Genomic DNA, 14,605 nt, shown 5'->3' on the forward strand with positions numbered 1-14,605 from the left:
CCGTCCCATTGTCGGGGCCGGTGCGGAGCGGCCTCGCGGGGCGGGGCGGTGGCGGTGCGGGCGGAGCGGCCGCGCGGGGCGGTGGCGGTGCCGGGGGCGGTGGCGGTGCCGGGGGCGGCGGCGGCGCCGTCCGCTCCGGGGCCGGTGCCGGGGCGGCCGCGCGGGGCGGTCTCGGCGGGGGCGGGGCCGCGGCGGGGCCGGGCGCGGGGGCTGCCGGGAAGGGCCGTGGGCAGCGGCGGGCGATGGCGGCGGCGCGGGTCCCGCCGCGGCGGAGGCGGCGGCGGCTGCGGCGGCGGCTCTGAGCGGGGCGGCGGCGGCGATGCGCGGCGCTCCCGGCGACGATGGAGGACCGGTCCCACAAGGTGCTGCTGGCGCTGGTGATGCTCTTCCTCTTCGCCGTGATCGTGCTGCAGTACGTCTGCCCGGGCACCGAGTGCCAGCTCCTGCGGCTCCGCGCTCTCAGCCCCGCCGCCGCCGCCGACCCGTACCGGGCGGAGGACGAGACGCCGGCGCGTTTCGTTCCCCGTTTCAATTTCTCCGCCGACGACTTGCTGCGGCGGGTGGACTTCAACATCAAGGGGGACGACCTGATCGTGTTCCTGCACATCCAGAAGACGGGCGGCACCACCTTCGGGCGGCACCTGGTCCGCAACATCCAGCTGGAGCAGCCCTGCGAGTGCCGCGCCGGGCAGAAGAAGTGCACCTGCCACCGGCCCGGCAAGCGGGAGACCTGGCTCTTCTCCCGCTTCTCCACCGGCTGGAGCTGCGGGCTGCACGCCGACTGGACCGAGCTCACCAACTGCGTGCCCTCCGTGGTGGACAGCAAGAAGGAGGTGCGGCTCCGGCCCTCCAGGTGAGGCCGTGCCCGGGGGCTCCCCGCGCTCGGCGGGACGGGCGGTGGCCCGGGGGCGCAGCCCGGCGGGGATGCTGCGGCGGCGGCAGGGGGAGGCGGGGGAGCGCGGTGTGAGCCGGGCATCCCGGCACGGGGCGGGCGGCAGCGCCGGGAGCCGCGCCGGCCCGGGGCCGCCGCGGTGGGCACGGCGTGCCCCGAGCGCTGCGGAGCGGGCAGAGGCGGCCCCGCTCCGCCGGCAGGGAGGTGATGGAGGTGATGTCCCGCCGGCTGTCGCGGGTGTGACCGCCGGTGGGGAGAGGCCGGGGGTGATGAGCCCGGTGATACGGGAGCAGGCCTGGCAGCTCCGCAGCTTGGGGACCCCCGGAGCAGCTCTCGCTGCAGAGAGGGTGCTTCGGCTGCCTGCGAGCTTCCCCCCTGAGCTTTTCCATCTTTGGCTGTACGGAGCTGCCGCAGCTCCGGTGTGCGCCAAGAATTCCTGTTGGTTTTGGGAGTGTTGGTGAGCCTCTTGGTATCTTCTTGGTACCTGAAGTTTGGCTTCAGGATGGTGGCCATTCAAAGTGAAGGTTACTGTTATGGCTGAGTTACCTGCAAATATTTGCGTTATTCTTCAGCCCTAACCTTGATCATTTTGTGCTTGCATTTTGAATTTTAGTGGTACTGCTCTCTCTTTATCCCTGGATCTTCTTTCAAGTTGCCAGCCTCCCTTGACGATAGCAAGGGGGTTGCCTAAAAGTTGCCCCTGCCTTCCAGAAGCCATGGGGCTTTTCCTCCTGAGCAGTGAGGACCTGCTTCTTCCTCTCCCAGAGCTCTTTGATCAGAGCCCACCTTCAGTTGTAACAGACTCAGGAGCTTGTCTGTGGCTGTACCATGTAGCAGAACTGCTCAGGGTTTCAGTGCCTTTTCCCTTTCTTTTGTAGGAAATTGGAAACTAGAGTATCACTCCTATTGCACTGCGAGACTAATGGCAGGTCTCTTTACAAAGAGGCTACTGTTATATATCATGCTATCTGAAGTCAAGTCTAAGCAGAGATTCACTTGTAATACAAAGCAATTTCTTTCTAGAATTCCTTTTATATAGTGTGACACTACACTGCCATCTAGTAGAAAAATGCTTAGCATCATTATGGTCCTGTACCCAAGGAGCAGCTCTTCATCAGACTTGGCTATTGTGATTCCTGCTCTTTTGTCTTCCCTGCTGCTTTAAATTTTAATTGTATAATTTTTGTGACATCCCATTTGCTACATCAGGACCAATTCCTTGCCCTGTGGGTCTAATAGCTTCCTGGTTTCAGGCTGCTGAGCCTTGCAGCTCGTAGTTTCTTTCACCTGTCCTATAAACATGTTGTTTGTCAGCAGAAATGTAAATCACATAACATGTGCTCTGTTCTGCTGTACCACTTCCAGTGATATGTGTTCCTCTTTCTTCAGACATGGGCCTGGCCTCCAAAGCTGTACATGTGGGTCAGGAATTTCCTTCCTTTCCTAGAGATGACTCTGTCTGTGCTTGGTCTTAGCTGTGCCCTCCAGAAAAATGGGAGGCTCCTTGTCCTGAACCCATCACCTGAGGGGGAAGGGAACACCAGGCTCAGAGAGCTGGGGTTTTGTCTGCAGCTTTTGGCTTTGTCTTTTTCTTTTCCTTTGTTGGATATCAGACATGCTTTCCTGAGTTGGAATGGAAGCAGTGCATGTACCTGGCTCAGGAGTTCAGAGCCATGATTCCTCATCCTATAAACAATGTCTGCTGTCACAGCTGACTTCTGAGAGGTCTCTAGGACTTGTGACTTGGTATTGAAGCCAGGAGAAAGGGAGGAAAATGAAGCTGTGATGATTTTGTGTTAGGTAGAGGTCTACTCTCTCAAAGCCTTCCAAGTGATATTATACTTCTAATAACCTAATTACACAGCTTGCTGAATAGCTACAGTTATTCTCCAAAAAAAACCGTCTTGACAAGCAATTATTTGGACTGCAATTTCTAAATGTTTAAAAAATACAGGAAGAGAAGTTCTTAAATGAACAATAGTCCTTTCAAGTCTTTCTGCCCATTTTAATACCTTGTCTTTAATTTTAGTTTGTGCTCTCTATTTAGCAGCGGTTCAGCTGACAACTGGTTAATTAGCAACTCTACCTACTGCCAGTAGCACACAGGAAGTCTAAGCCCTTTCTGGGCAGATAAAAGCTGTTTTCAGAGCAGCAGTAGGTGTGGGATGGGGTGTCTAAGCCAGGAAGCCATGCTGGCTCCAAGTGAGGTCAGTTTGGGTATTCCTGAACTGAGGTTTTTAGGGGGAGGTCTGACTATCCTGGGTCTTATGTGCTGGTGGGAAGGGAATGGAAGTCACAGCCCTGGTGTGCAAATCCTGAGAGAAGAGGAAGCAATTTGGAGGAGTGCAAGGCCCATTTGGGGACCATTGTGAGGGCAGGGAGAAGAATTCAATCGTGAGCAGAGAAGAATTTTCTCAAGTGAACCTTGGCTTGACAAGGGTAGGAATTCCTGCATTTGTAGTTGAGGTGATTGAAAAGTGAGACCTGTTGTGAGAGTGATTTGAACTCCTTGGCAGCTGCATCAAGCAGTCTATAGTTACTGTCCTGGGGCTGTGTAGCCTTGTCTGGAAATACCCAAATGTTCCATCAAACCGTTTAGCTTGCACATATGTGTGATTTCTTTGCACAGATGTTTGTCTTTTCAGGTGTGGCGAGTCTTTTTGTTAGATTGCTGGTTACCCGGGCTGGTCTCTAAGGGCCTTTTGCTTTGTTTAAAAGTTGAGTCTTTGTTAGACCGGAGGAAACTCTGTCCTGGACCATGTAATGCTCAGCACCAGGTACAGAGCATCTCTGTGGTAGGATATGATGGGTTCAGCCTGGAGGGTGTACACATGAAGAACCTTGCTGCCTGCAGCAGTCATCCTGCTCTTAATTCCATTAGTAGTCTGCCTATTTTTTCTCTGGGAATTGCAGGTTTGGAGCACAGATTCCTTCACTGGAGCAGTAGAAATACTCAGGATGGCTGTTGTGCTTTAACACAATCCTCAGGTGGATTTAACACCATGGTCTTTTCCTGTCTGTGAGCATATAGGTTCCCAAAACTTCCTATTTTTTTGTAATGGTGTCTTGTGCTCCTTAATAAGTAGCAAGCAGGTAAATAGATCTTCTTATATTTTAGTTCTTTCTTCCCCTGGAGGAACATGATTCTCTGGGGGTGGGGGAAGGGATTTTTGGGTTTCTTTCCTTGGATCCCAATGGAGTGCATGTTCTGTATGCTCCTGTTACATCAGCCCTGCTTGCTGCTGCAGCATCCAGAAATCACAGAAGAGGGAAGGGGGAAGGTATAGGCAAAATTGATGCTTTCAGTGCTCTGGATCTGCCACTTGGGAGGTGTGTGGAATGAGCTGATGGTGGTGGCAGAAAGGAGAGGATTGTCTCAGCTTCTTGGCACCAGTGGTGAGAAAGGAGAAGTGTGCTTTTTCCTAGTCATGAGTGACTGACTTGGGTCACTTGATTGATTGTGGAAGTCTCAAAGCTTTTGGCACACTGAATGGAGGCAGCATCCAAAGTAACTGTGCATCACAGAACTGAGATTTCTCTCAGCTCTGGCTAATTATTATGGGAAGTGTCTAGTGAAGTTGTCTGCAGCAGAAAATCCAATGGCACCATTGCAAGAAACAAAAGGCCTTGAGGTTAGACAGGAAACTGTAGTGAGACATAGGAGCAAATACAGGTACCAACATTCTTAAGTGGTGTCATGGCTTTGTCCCCTTGTTGGGTGAGAGCTGTGGCTGTGGTTGAAGGTCAGCTGTGTGTGATGTTCCTCCTGGGTAGCGTTACAGGAAGGAGATGTTCCCTGTTGAAAGCAGAACAAGCTGGTAGAGCTGCCTCTGGAGCCAGAAAGTCTGAGATTGGAAGAAACTTTGTGCTGCTGGTACAAGCCTGTTGGCCCAGGTTGGTGCCTGCTGGCTTTTGGGAGGTCTGATGTTGGCACCAGGTTGTTGTGATGTGGGGCAGAAGCCGCTGGCGATGCATGGGTGTTCTTATCTTGTCCCTGCACGTTACTGCAACCCTTCCAAGTTGAGTCTTAGAAAAATCTGAGAGAAAAGGTTAAAATATTTCCAGCACACTGGAAACACTTATAGTGTGTGTCTCTGTTGGCTGAACAGATTAATCCACATGCTCTTGAAAATGTGGAGTCATCCACTCTGAGGTCTGCAGTACTGGCTCTAACTGAGGTGGGATAAGTTTAGTTTAGTTTTCAGTTTTCAGTGAGTTTTTGTCTTGGTGCTGTGTGTATGTAGCTACGATGATATTTGTAAGTTTCCCACTGAACTGCTTTGGTGTGGAGGGGGAAAACCATCACCAAAACACTGCCAGGGAGAGAAAATTAATTTGTAGGGTTTGGTTCTTAGCAGCTGTTGAGTGTGCCTCTCCCATCTGCACATAGCTGTGCAAGTGGATGAACTCCACGTTTGACCTGTAGTGGTGGAAATTAAGCCCCATAAATGAGCACTAAACCCCTTGTAGGCAGAAGAGGTGCTTTAGGGTCCCAAGGCTTTGGGTGGATAATGCAGTCTGCAGCAGGAGGTGGACAGTTGAAAACCTCTGGAGCTGGTGGAGCAGACACTATTTCTAAGGATAGAGTCCCCTAGTGCTGCTGCTCTCAGGGTGAAGCCTGGGGGGCTGCTGGGGGACAGGGGACCAGCACAGATGGGATGCCCTGCTGCAGCTTGGGCTCTGGCCAGAGCACCCAGAGGGTGCCTGCCCACCTTGAAATATGCATCACTGAAACTCCCTGGGAAAAACTGGGCAACAATTATAAAGGGAAAAAAATCCTAAAACAACAAATCACCGAAACCACCAAACAAACAAACAAAAAAAAAATCCCGATGAAAAAACAGAGCTTTTGTAGAGATGCTGCCAGGTGAGTGACTGAGCTGCTTTGATCAGCAAGATTTCCTAATGACCCTGCTGGTTTCAGCCTGGTGGTTGCAGGGTGGGATTTGCAGCGAGTGTTATCTTGCCACCCACAAGCCTCCAGCAGCTGAATTTTCCTGCGTGGCACCTGTTGGGACCAAAGCAGTAGGAGCAGGGGACCAGCCTAAGAGTGAAAAAGGGGCTTTGAGGGGAAGGGCAAGGCACTATTTTCCTAAGTACAAGTGTTTCTTCCACTTAATCCCATTACAAGGACTAACCTTGAAAGGCTTGGTTATAAACTTAAGTTCGTGGGTTTTTTAGGTTTGGACTATAGGACTTGTAAAGCTCTCTAAATTGGTATTGCTGATTTTGTAGATAAAGTGTTGGACTTCTTAAAGGGATTTAAAACCAATTTTTCATATTAGATATCTTCAATTCTCTAATCTTTAATAAAGTGCAAATTGACTTTTAGTTATTTGAAAGTATATGTTTCCTACTGCCTTTAAATTTGGAGAATTTCTTGTGGGTAGAGAGAAGGCATTAATTGTTGCAGAAATAACCTCCAGTGATTGCAGTAGAGCAAGATATGAAGCACAGGTGTTATACTTTGAATTGTTTATTCCATATATTGTCTGAGTTGGTCCTCCCTAAAGAAGAGAGTGGGAATTTGAGCACTGTGGCATGGTGCTACTGTACTAAGAATTGATTACTTTTTATTAAAAGGTTACCTTTCTGTTAATTTTTCTTTTGGAATTTATAAATATTCAAATTAAACTATAAATAAATGCTTTGACTGTATTAAAATGGACACAGATTGTGGCTTGTCATCCCTATTGATAACTTTATAACCTTTAAAAAAGGTTATCAAAGGTGCTTGGAAGTCAGGCGTTACCAATCAGTTATTTTTATTAAAAGACAGATTTTTAAGTTTAACAAGTCGAGCGTTGGTTCTGAGACATATTAACTGAGATTAATTTGTGCTTCATTTATTTAATCTGAATTGTCAGGAATCATGTTCTCTACTGATGTAAATGTCGGCAAAAAGGACTTATTAGTAGATTTGATTGCTTTTTAAATTTAACTAGCAGAGATGCACTGGCATGCCTAAGAGAATTGGTCTGTTTCTGTGAACAGTTCAGTGCCTAATGAATCACTTCAATGTACTTTTCTGAAGGAAAGCAGAGCAATTTAAATGTGCAATGCATTGATTTACCTCAAATGGATTAGGCCTCTGTGTGCAATCCTTTGCATTAATTTACTTTCTCCACAACTGTAATAATAAAGGCAGCATTTCTGTATGGCAGTGGCCCAAATTAGCTCACGTAACTTGCTAGAAAGCAAAAATAATGGATATGTGACTGAAAATGGGATGGTGGAATGGGTCTTTCTGAGAAGACACAGGCTATGGGTAGTGCAGCAGGGTCCAGGATGCCTCTGGGAGCCATGCCAAGGGCAGGACAACTTGGCTGGATGGAATCCATGTCAAATGAACCTTGTGTCAAAGGTTTTCTTGGCATTTTCATGGACAAAATGTTATGTGTATATATATCTATTTGTGATTTGGTGCAACTCTAAGATTTTGGTGATGCAGACAAGTTTATCTTTCTTAAATTACTGAAGAAATAATACAAAATCTTGTAACTCCAGCATATTCAGCTTATTTTATTCTTGCAGTAACTTTTCAGTCATCCCTTCCCCTCCCATAAGCTCAACCTGCTGAGCAGCCAAGCGGCCAGGGCACAAAACTCTGGGTAATTCCTTATTTAACCACTTTGCTGCAGCAATGGTGTCTGGGCTTTGTTTCACTCTGCAGGGATTACTGTGGGTGAGCAGCCCTCAGCCATTTTTGGAATTATCCTTGTAGGCTCCTTACATACTTGTGAGGATTAATCTCCCTTTCCCTTCTCGATCAGTTAATTCCCATTGCTGGATAGCTGCCTGCCCAGATGTAAATAGGCAGGGAAGCAAAGCTGTGGAGCATCCCCAGCTGTTGCCTTCATCCCCTGGGAACCTGGGGCTGGAATTCTTGCCCCAGCAGTGCCTGAGTCTGCAGCATCTTAGGTGGGAGAAAAGTCCACCAGGACAGGAGATGTGGGACTCTCCTTTTCTATGGGATGATGGAGGCAGCACAGTGACTGGGGTGGGGGGGAAATGCCATTCCTACCTCCTTCTTCCTCCTCCTCTTCTTCCTTGGCAGCTGGCAAGCGTGGATTACTGTTTGTGATTGACTTGCTGATGCTGGCAATTGTACATTGTGTTCTGGGACTAATAGGGTAGCACCGAATTATTCAGGCGTTATTGAAACGAATCACATTTGTGATGAGTAATAAGTAGGAGACTTTGGTATTTATGAATAATTAACACAGTAAAGTTTTTCTTAGACATGAAGAAATTATTTAATTTCTACTGTGAACACTGTAAAATTAATGAAAGATAATTGCATTTGCTAATGTGAGACTAAGAAGCCAAAGCAATCTATTCTTTTGCATTTGAGTTCACATTGCTGATGTAAACAGCTAATGTAGATTTCCTTTAATATGTTTTCATTAGGTAGGACCAGTGTTTAACATGGAGTGGGGTGGGTTTTGTGGAAATAGAAAAGTCTAAACACTTAATTTGCTGTTGCCTTTTCCATCCACTCCCTGTCTCTGGGTGGATAGTGAATGTATGCATATAACAAGATAATGTTTTTGAATAAGTGGCAATTAGGACCAGCTTTTTTTCTTCTTCTCCGACTTTAGCCTTCTTTCTCAGCTGTTCATGCTTTTAAAGACAGAATCCATTTAAACTATTATATACAGCTTTGAGTGAAATTTTCTCTTTTTTAGTCTTGGAAAAAATCATTAGTCTTTAGAGGCCTATAAATCATAAGATCCATTAGGGTTGAGACTCAAATCATGTTACTTCTTGCTTCTCAGCTGCTTATCCAACTCTGAAAGAGCCAAACTTTTGATGTAATATAACTAAATATATGCAGCTATGAGGGAGATAATCTTGCGGCATAAATGATTTTGCACATCTCCATAAAGGCATGAAGAAGAGAATGCCTTTCATGAGATCCTCGTAGCAAATGCTCCTAATTTCCCGTTATCAAAAGGATTGTGCAGTTTTGATGCTCTTAGAGGTCCAAGTAGCTGGAAGATCAATTCTGCCATAAATCCTTTTTTTTTTTTTTTTTTTTTTTTTTGCTAAGTGGAAACATTGCAAGGCTCCCAGCAATGGCAATCTGCTCATTCAGTGCTCTGTTTGAACTGTAAGATCCTTCGGCAGACGCCCAAATCGAGTGACTGAAACACTCTCTGCCACTGATTATTTTCTCCAGCCTTCCTTGGGTTCAGAGAAAAGCAACTATTTTAACCCCCCTGTTAAGCAAAACAATGTTTCCTTGGTCAGAGCCAGAGGAGCTGCTTTTGAGAGTTTCTTTTTGAGGGTAACTGAGGGGAGAGCATTTCCTTTTGCCTGTGGGAAAGTTAGTTCCTGGAGCAATCCCAAGCCATTCTGAGGTGGCAAGATTTTTTTTTTTTACTGTGGGATCAGAGAAAATTATTTGGAATAAGCTTGTATCATGCTTAAGCAAAACCTGCCAGGTACTAACTTTATCATATTTTTTGCCAGGAGTTAACTCATCTTGATTGTGAAGGTGCTGTGGGGGTTCTCCTCCCCATGGAGGACTCAAAGGGGGCTGGAGGTGGAAGCAGGCATCTGTCCCTGCAACATTTCCAGAAGAGTGGCCCTTTTTTGTTCCTCCTGGAACTATTCCACCAACTGTAGAAGGGGAGGAAGATGGCTGTGGGGCTTCTGCCTTTCACAGAGCTGTTCCTTTTTCTTTGGGGGTGTTGGATCTAATCAGAACTGTGGTAGCACAAAGAAGGGAGAAGACAAAAGCACTCAAGGAAATGTCAGACACATCAGGATGTGCCTGCTGGATAGTAGCTGAGTGACTTGCAAAAACATAAATGGCATAAATTAGTTTTTAACTCCTTCAATTCTTACTGCAAGTCAATCTCTGGTAAGAGAAAAGGCTTGTCTTGGCATGGCCACCACATTTTCTCTTTTACTAAGTGCACATCTTTAGCCAAAACTTCAGTAGGTTTGTTTGTTTTTTTTGGTTTTTTTTTTACTTTGGTGATTTCCAGTAACTATAGGTCAATAAAATGTGGGGTAGAATTTTTGCTTTCAAATGCAACTGACTATAAGGGTCAGTTGTTTGGCTTTCAGGTGGCGTGTTGCTGCTGGGGTTTGTATGCTTAATTCTGGTCTGCAGGAAGGAAAAGTGGTACACAAACATGAGTGGGATTTGAGAAGCCAGAACATTATACCTGGGATCAGTCCTGTCTTCGTCAGCAAGTCTGTCATCTCCTCTCAGCCACTGCCTTGTCTGTGTAATTCAGCTCTTTGCACGAGGATATCTTTCCATCTGTACATAGAATAAAGGGTGTTGGATTTGCTAGCCTGACTGCAGGTAGTAGCTTTGCTGTCTGTGTGACTAGTCCTAGGCAGAGGCACTGGAAATATTTGTGTTCACTTTGAATTTGGGGAGCTGTAGTGTTTAATAGAAAACCAGAGTGCTGTGGTGGTAGGTGACTGCAGCCTGCTGTGTGTGTGCTGGTGTCCTGGGAGGGTTGGGGTGTTCCTTCCCTTCCCAGGAAGGTAAGAAGAAGCTCCCTGTCCATGTGGCTGCTGATTGGGGTCACATCACTCAGGGCTTCCAGGCCAGACCTCTTGCATCACCTTGGTTTCCCCCCTTTTCATGGTTGAAGCAGTGTACAGCTTTGCTTTTTGAAAGGAACAACTTAGGAAGAGCCTAAGTACAGTTGTCCTAAAGTAAAATCTGATCATGCTCTAAAGGTGTGTTTGTGAAGCTGGTGCTCTGACTGAAGGGTGCAGTGAAAAAAGCCAGGACCTGCTCTCCAAACAGGAGATTTTGGGTATCTGACACCAATCAGTAGGAATGGAACTGCTGTGCTTTAGGCTCTGCTGTGTCTGGTGGCTGTCAAAGCTGCACCTGCACAGAGTGGGGGGAACCAGACCATCAGAAGGCACAGTGGTAGCAGAGACCTAGGAGAAGCTTCAGTTCCTTGATATGAGACTTCCTTCAGAAGTCAGTTCCTTGTATCTCTTAAACTGTTAATGTGCAAGACTATTCTGTATTGCCATTTAAGTCAGTCCTGCTTTAGACAGACCCCAGGTGAGCCCATAAACACAACAAATGATTTTGCAAAGTAGAGTTATGAAAACCTTTTTTCATCCCATTTCCAGAGAAGAGGCAGAAAAGAAATGAAAAGAGTAGTTGCACCTGCAGCTGCTTTTCCTGAGATGAGCCAGCCTTCTACTGGTTCACTTTCCATGCTGATAGTTGCATTTTGGATGTCAGCAGTGTTCTGGGTTGGAATACGAGGCACTCACAGAATTTTATGGATAGAGACAACTTCCTTACTGAGTTAGATTTATGGGGTATTGCTGATAATACCTGCTGGAGATTGCAGCTCACAGTTTGCTAGCAGTGATGCAGAACAGCTGAACAAGAGGGCAGTGGCTAGGGATGAGTTTTGACTGGGAAAGAGTTCTGCAAGCTGCTTTATCACCCAGTATTTGTGGCATAGTTAACATGGTACCACATGCAAGAAGAAATTGCAGTTTTGCTAGAAATACAATCAGCAGAAAATACTGCACAGGAAATGTGTTAGCACTGCCCTGTGTTTTACATTACTGAGCTATTTTGTTGCTTGCAAGGATGAAAGTGTTAATTGCACGTGGCCTGGGGTTTGGTACAATACAGCTTTTGGAAAAATCTGCCATACATGTTTTTAAAGTTATTTATTGGGACATTTAAGTGTAAGCACATAATGATGCTGATTTTTCTGGAGATGGGATCAGAAGGAGGTTGTGCATCACTAGGTTTAAGAGTCATTCACGATGTCTTGTCAAGCCTGAACTCTGTTGTGTTAATAAAAGTACTAAAATATATTGCTTAAGCATAGACTCAAAGCATTTAAATTTATTGCTCAGGGCTTTGCAGAATAGGTATCAGTAACAGTGTCAGCACCTTTTGTTGCCCTGGAGTGGCAAAGTTTTGTGCTCTGCAGACTTGGGGTTCTGTGTGTCTTCTCTCTTGTTTGGGATGCCAGCTTGGGATGCTGCAGTTCTTGCTGTCTTACACCTTGGGGTGGTCAGTGCTGCAGCTGTGTGTGCACCAGGACAAGCAGGGTGTGCAGGCTCCAGAGACTTTCTGAGACAAGTGAAAGTTGAGATTCCCTTTTACAGGACCCAAAGACCTGGAGCAGCTTGGGAAGGTTGATGGATCCATGTGATGTTGTCCATCCTGGCTGGTACATCCGTGGGTTGGGGACCTGGAGAACCAGAAGCAGCAGCTCTTTCAGACTCTGTGTGACAGCCAGACCTCTGCAGGAGGAGGCTGTAGGAAGAGATGCCTCTCCTGGGCAAGCATCCTGGTTTGTTTGAGGGTATAGGCGAAAATGGGAGTTTTAGATCTCTTTTCCAACAGCATTTGAAAGAGCACACGAAAAAGGCCAGCTCTGTTTGACCTGAATCCAGACCTCGCGTCAGCCAATCCTTTTTATAAAATTGGTCAGTGTATCAGGCCGCCTAGAGAAAAAAACACAGGAAGGACTTAAGAATAACTGAGCTCATGGTGAGATAAAAATTTCTCAGAGCCTGGATTATGGAGGGATCTGGTTATTTGTAAAATATATAAGCAGATTCTCTGGCTCAGCTGTGGAGGCTCAGCAGTTCTGCTGGAGGATTTTGTTGTGTGCTTGGCCCGTCCTGCTGCTCTCCCAGCTTCAGCTGAGTCTGGAAATTGAGGTTTAAGGCTGATGACAACTTGTGTATTAAAAGTTACAAATTAACTGTACTTTGGAAATTGCAATTATAGGCTTTTTTAAGGAATCTAAGGCCCTCTTGTTTATTCTCTGAAGGGTTGGTTTTGCTTTTCCCATCATGTTATGTTATTTTTCTGAAATTAGCAGAACATTTTTGCTTCTGCTTTTCCTCATGTATCATCTGATGTCAGGAAGGTGAATTGCTTCCTGCAATAAACCTCTGTAATCACAGAAGAGTTATGGCTATAAAGTGCAGTATCATACTTTATTTTTTCCCTTACAGTAAAAATATTTAATGTCTTATAAAATGGTCCATCAAGATAAGTGATATTCTGGTCTCTTTACTCTTGTGATAAAACTCTTTTTAAGGATATTTGTATGTCTCAGAACATATTGCAGTCCCAGTACATTTAGTTGTTTATATTGGAGGTTAGGTTGGTTAAACCTGAGGTCAGTCATCTCATCATGATGGGCACTCAAGCTGAAATCTGATCATCAAGAGAAGGTAACACACTCTGTGAGATGAGTTGCTCTTTTTTGGCAGCAGTTGTTACCAAAATGCTTTCCTTTGACTTTCATGTATTTGGCTTCCCAAGACCTTTATTGAGAACAGCTTTGGGGTGGGAACCTCATCTCCTCCCACCAAACATTTGGCAGACAGCAGTCACTGGACACATAAGCATTTACAAATGGCTTGCCTGTCTAGGACTTTATCTTATAAGGCATGGCTAATAATTTTGATTACAGCGGAGGACTGACTTATTTTCCAATGGAAAGGGGAAGCAGGTGTCTGGGATGCAATATAGAGGCAGGAATTGCAGTTCTGGGCTGCCAGAAATCATTCCTGTTTTTGTATTTGTGGAAGTTTGTGTTGGGCTCTGTTACAGGACTTGGGAGATGTGCTTTCTTATGGATTTAGGTTACTGTAGGATTTATGGAAGCTGAAGAGTACACTGTGTCCTTGTGTACAAGGGCATGATCTGTGCTAGTGTAAGTGATCCTAAAATCTGTGGTGTGATAGCTGCTGGGAACCAATCTTGGATGTTTGGAGAAGTGAGGAGCAGAAGACAAACTTTTTAGCTCGTGTGGACAACATTCTTTTATTTTGCAAGAGGTTTTTCATCTTTGCTTGAGCAGCTGAGATGAAACATCCCTTTCTGTTAAGGACAAAAGCAAAACCCTTCGCTTTAATGCAGGTAGCAGGGCTGGGATGTGCTGCAATCACTTGGCTTTGATCCTTGGCTGTGGTGTAGGAGTGCACAGCTCAGGAAAGTGTAGTGGTGAAGTGTTTTTGAGTCCCTGGTTTAGACTGACGCCTGTGTTGCTGGCCCAGAGTAAGATGAGCTCACTCCAGGCTGCCGAGCTCTTTGGGGTCACATCCCAGCCTCCTCTTCCTCACCTCCTGTTCCCCCTCCCAGCTGCCCCCCAGGCAGGGAGACTGGAGGAAAATTTTCTGAGAGGACTGTCAAAAAACTGTCTGTTCCCTCCCTCCTTGAAGATTGGGATTCTCTTATGGCCTTTTTTTTTTATACACAGTTTTTATGTTAAATGAGCAGTCTTTTTGCAAGCTCCACTGCTCCTTCGGCTGGGAACAGGGTTTCTGCCTAGCAGAAATTTTGTGGTAAATTTTGTTGTGCTGTACTTGAACACTAACCTGAGTGAGTTTTCCCCTTCTGTCTTTAAACAAGCTTTTTCCTTTTTTTTTTTTTTTCCCCACTAATGGAAAATTTCAGCTTGTCCTCTGCTTAAACACAGTTCAAGCTTTTCTAGGAAAATGGAATGAATCAGTAATGCTTCCCACTTTTGCTTCTTATATGCTTACCTAATTGTATTATTTTTATTGGGGTTTTGATTGCATAAAGTCCTTTTTCTGGCATCATTTTCTGCATAAGAGAAGGCAGACAAGATCTCTAAGGTGGTGCTTCTCGCTCAGGAGCTGTGCTATCCCCAGACCTTCAGAGTTTGGAAATCACAGCTTTAGGTAGAGGCTGAATCTGAGCAAAGACAGACA

General features: G+C 46.1%; 1 protein-coding gene across 1 annotated transcript in view; it reads left to right on the forward strand.

Moving 5' to 3' along the window:
- The first annotated feature begins 228 nt into the window (after positions 1-228).
- The window catches only part of HS6ST2 (heparan sulfate 6-O-sulfotransferase 2), a 126,440-nt gene continuing 112,063 nt past the window's right edge, over positions 229-14,605 (forward strand). Inside the window, exon 1 of the mRNA XM_021548441.4 lies at positions 229-853. Coding sequence (XP_021404116.2) covers positions 342-853 — 512 coding nt within the window. The 5' untranslated portion in view covers positions 229-341. The remainder of the gene's footprint in view (positions 854-14,605) is intronic.

The sequence above is a fragment of the Lonchura striata genome, chromosome 4A, assembly GCF_050655825.1.
Source record: "Lonchura striata isolate lonStrDom1 chromosome 4A, ASM5065582v1, whole genome shotgun sequence".
Taxonomy (NCBI): Eukaryota; Metazoa; Chordata; class Aves; order Passeriformes; family Estrildidae; genus Lonchura; species Lonchura striata.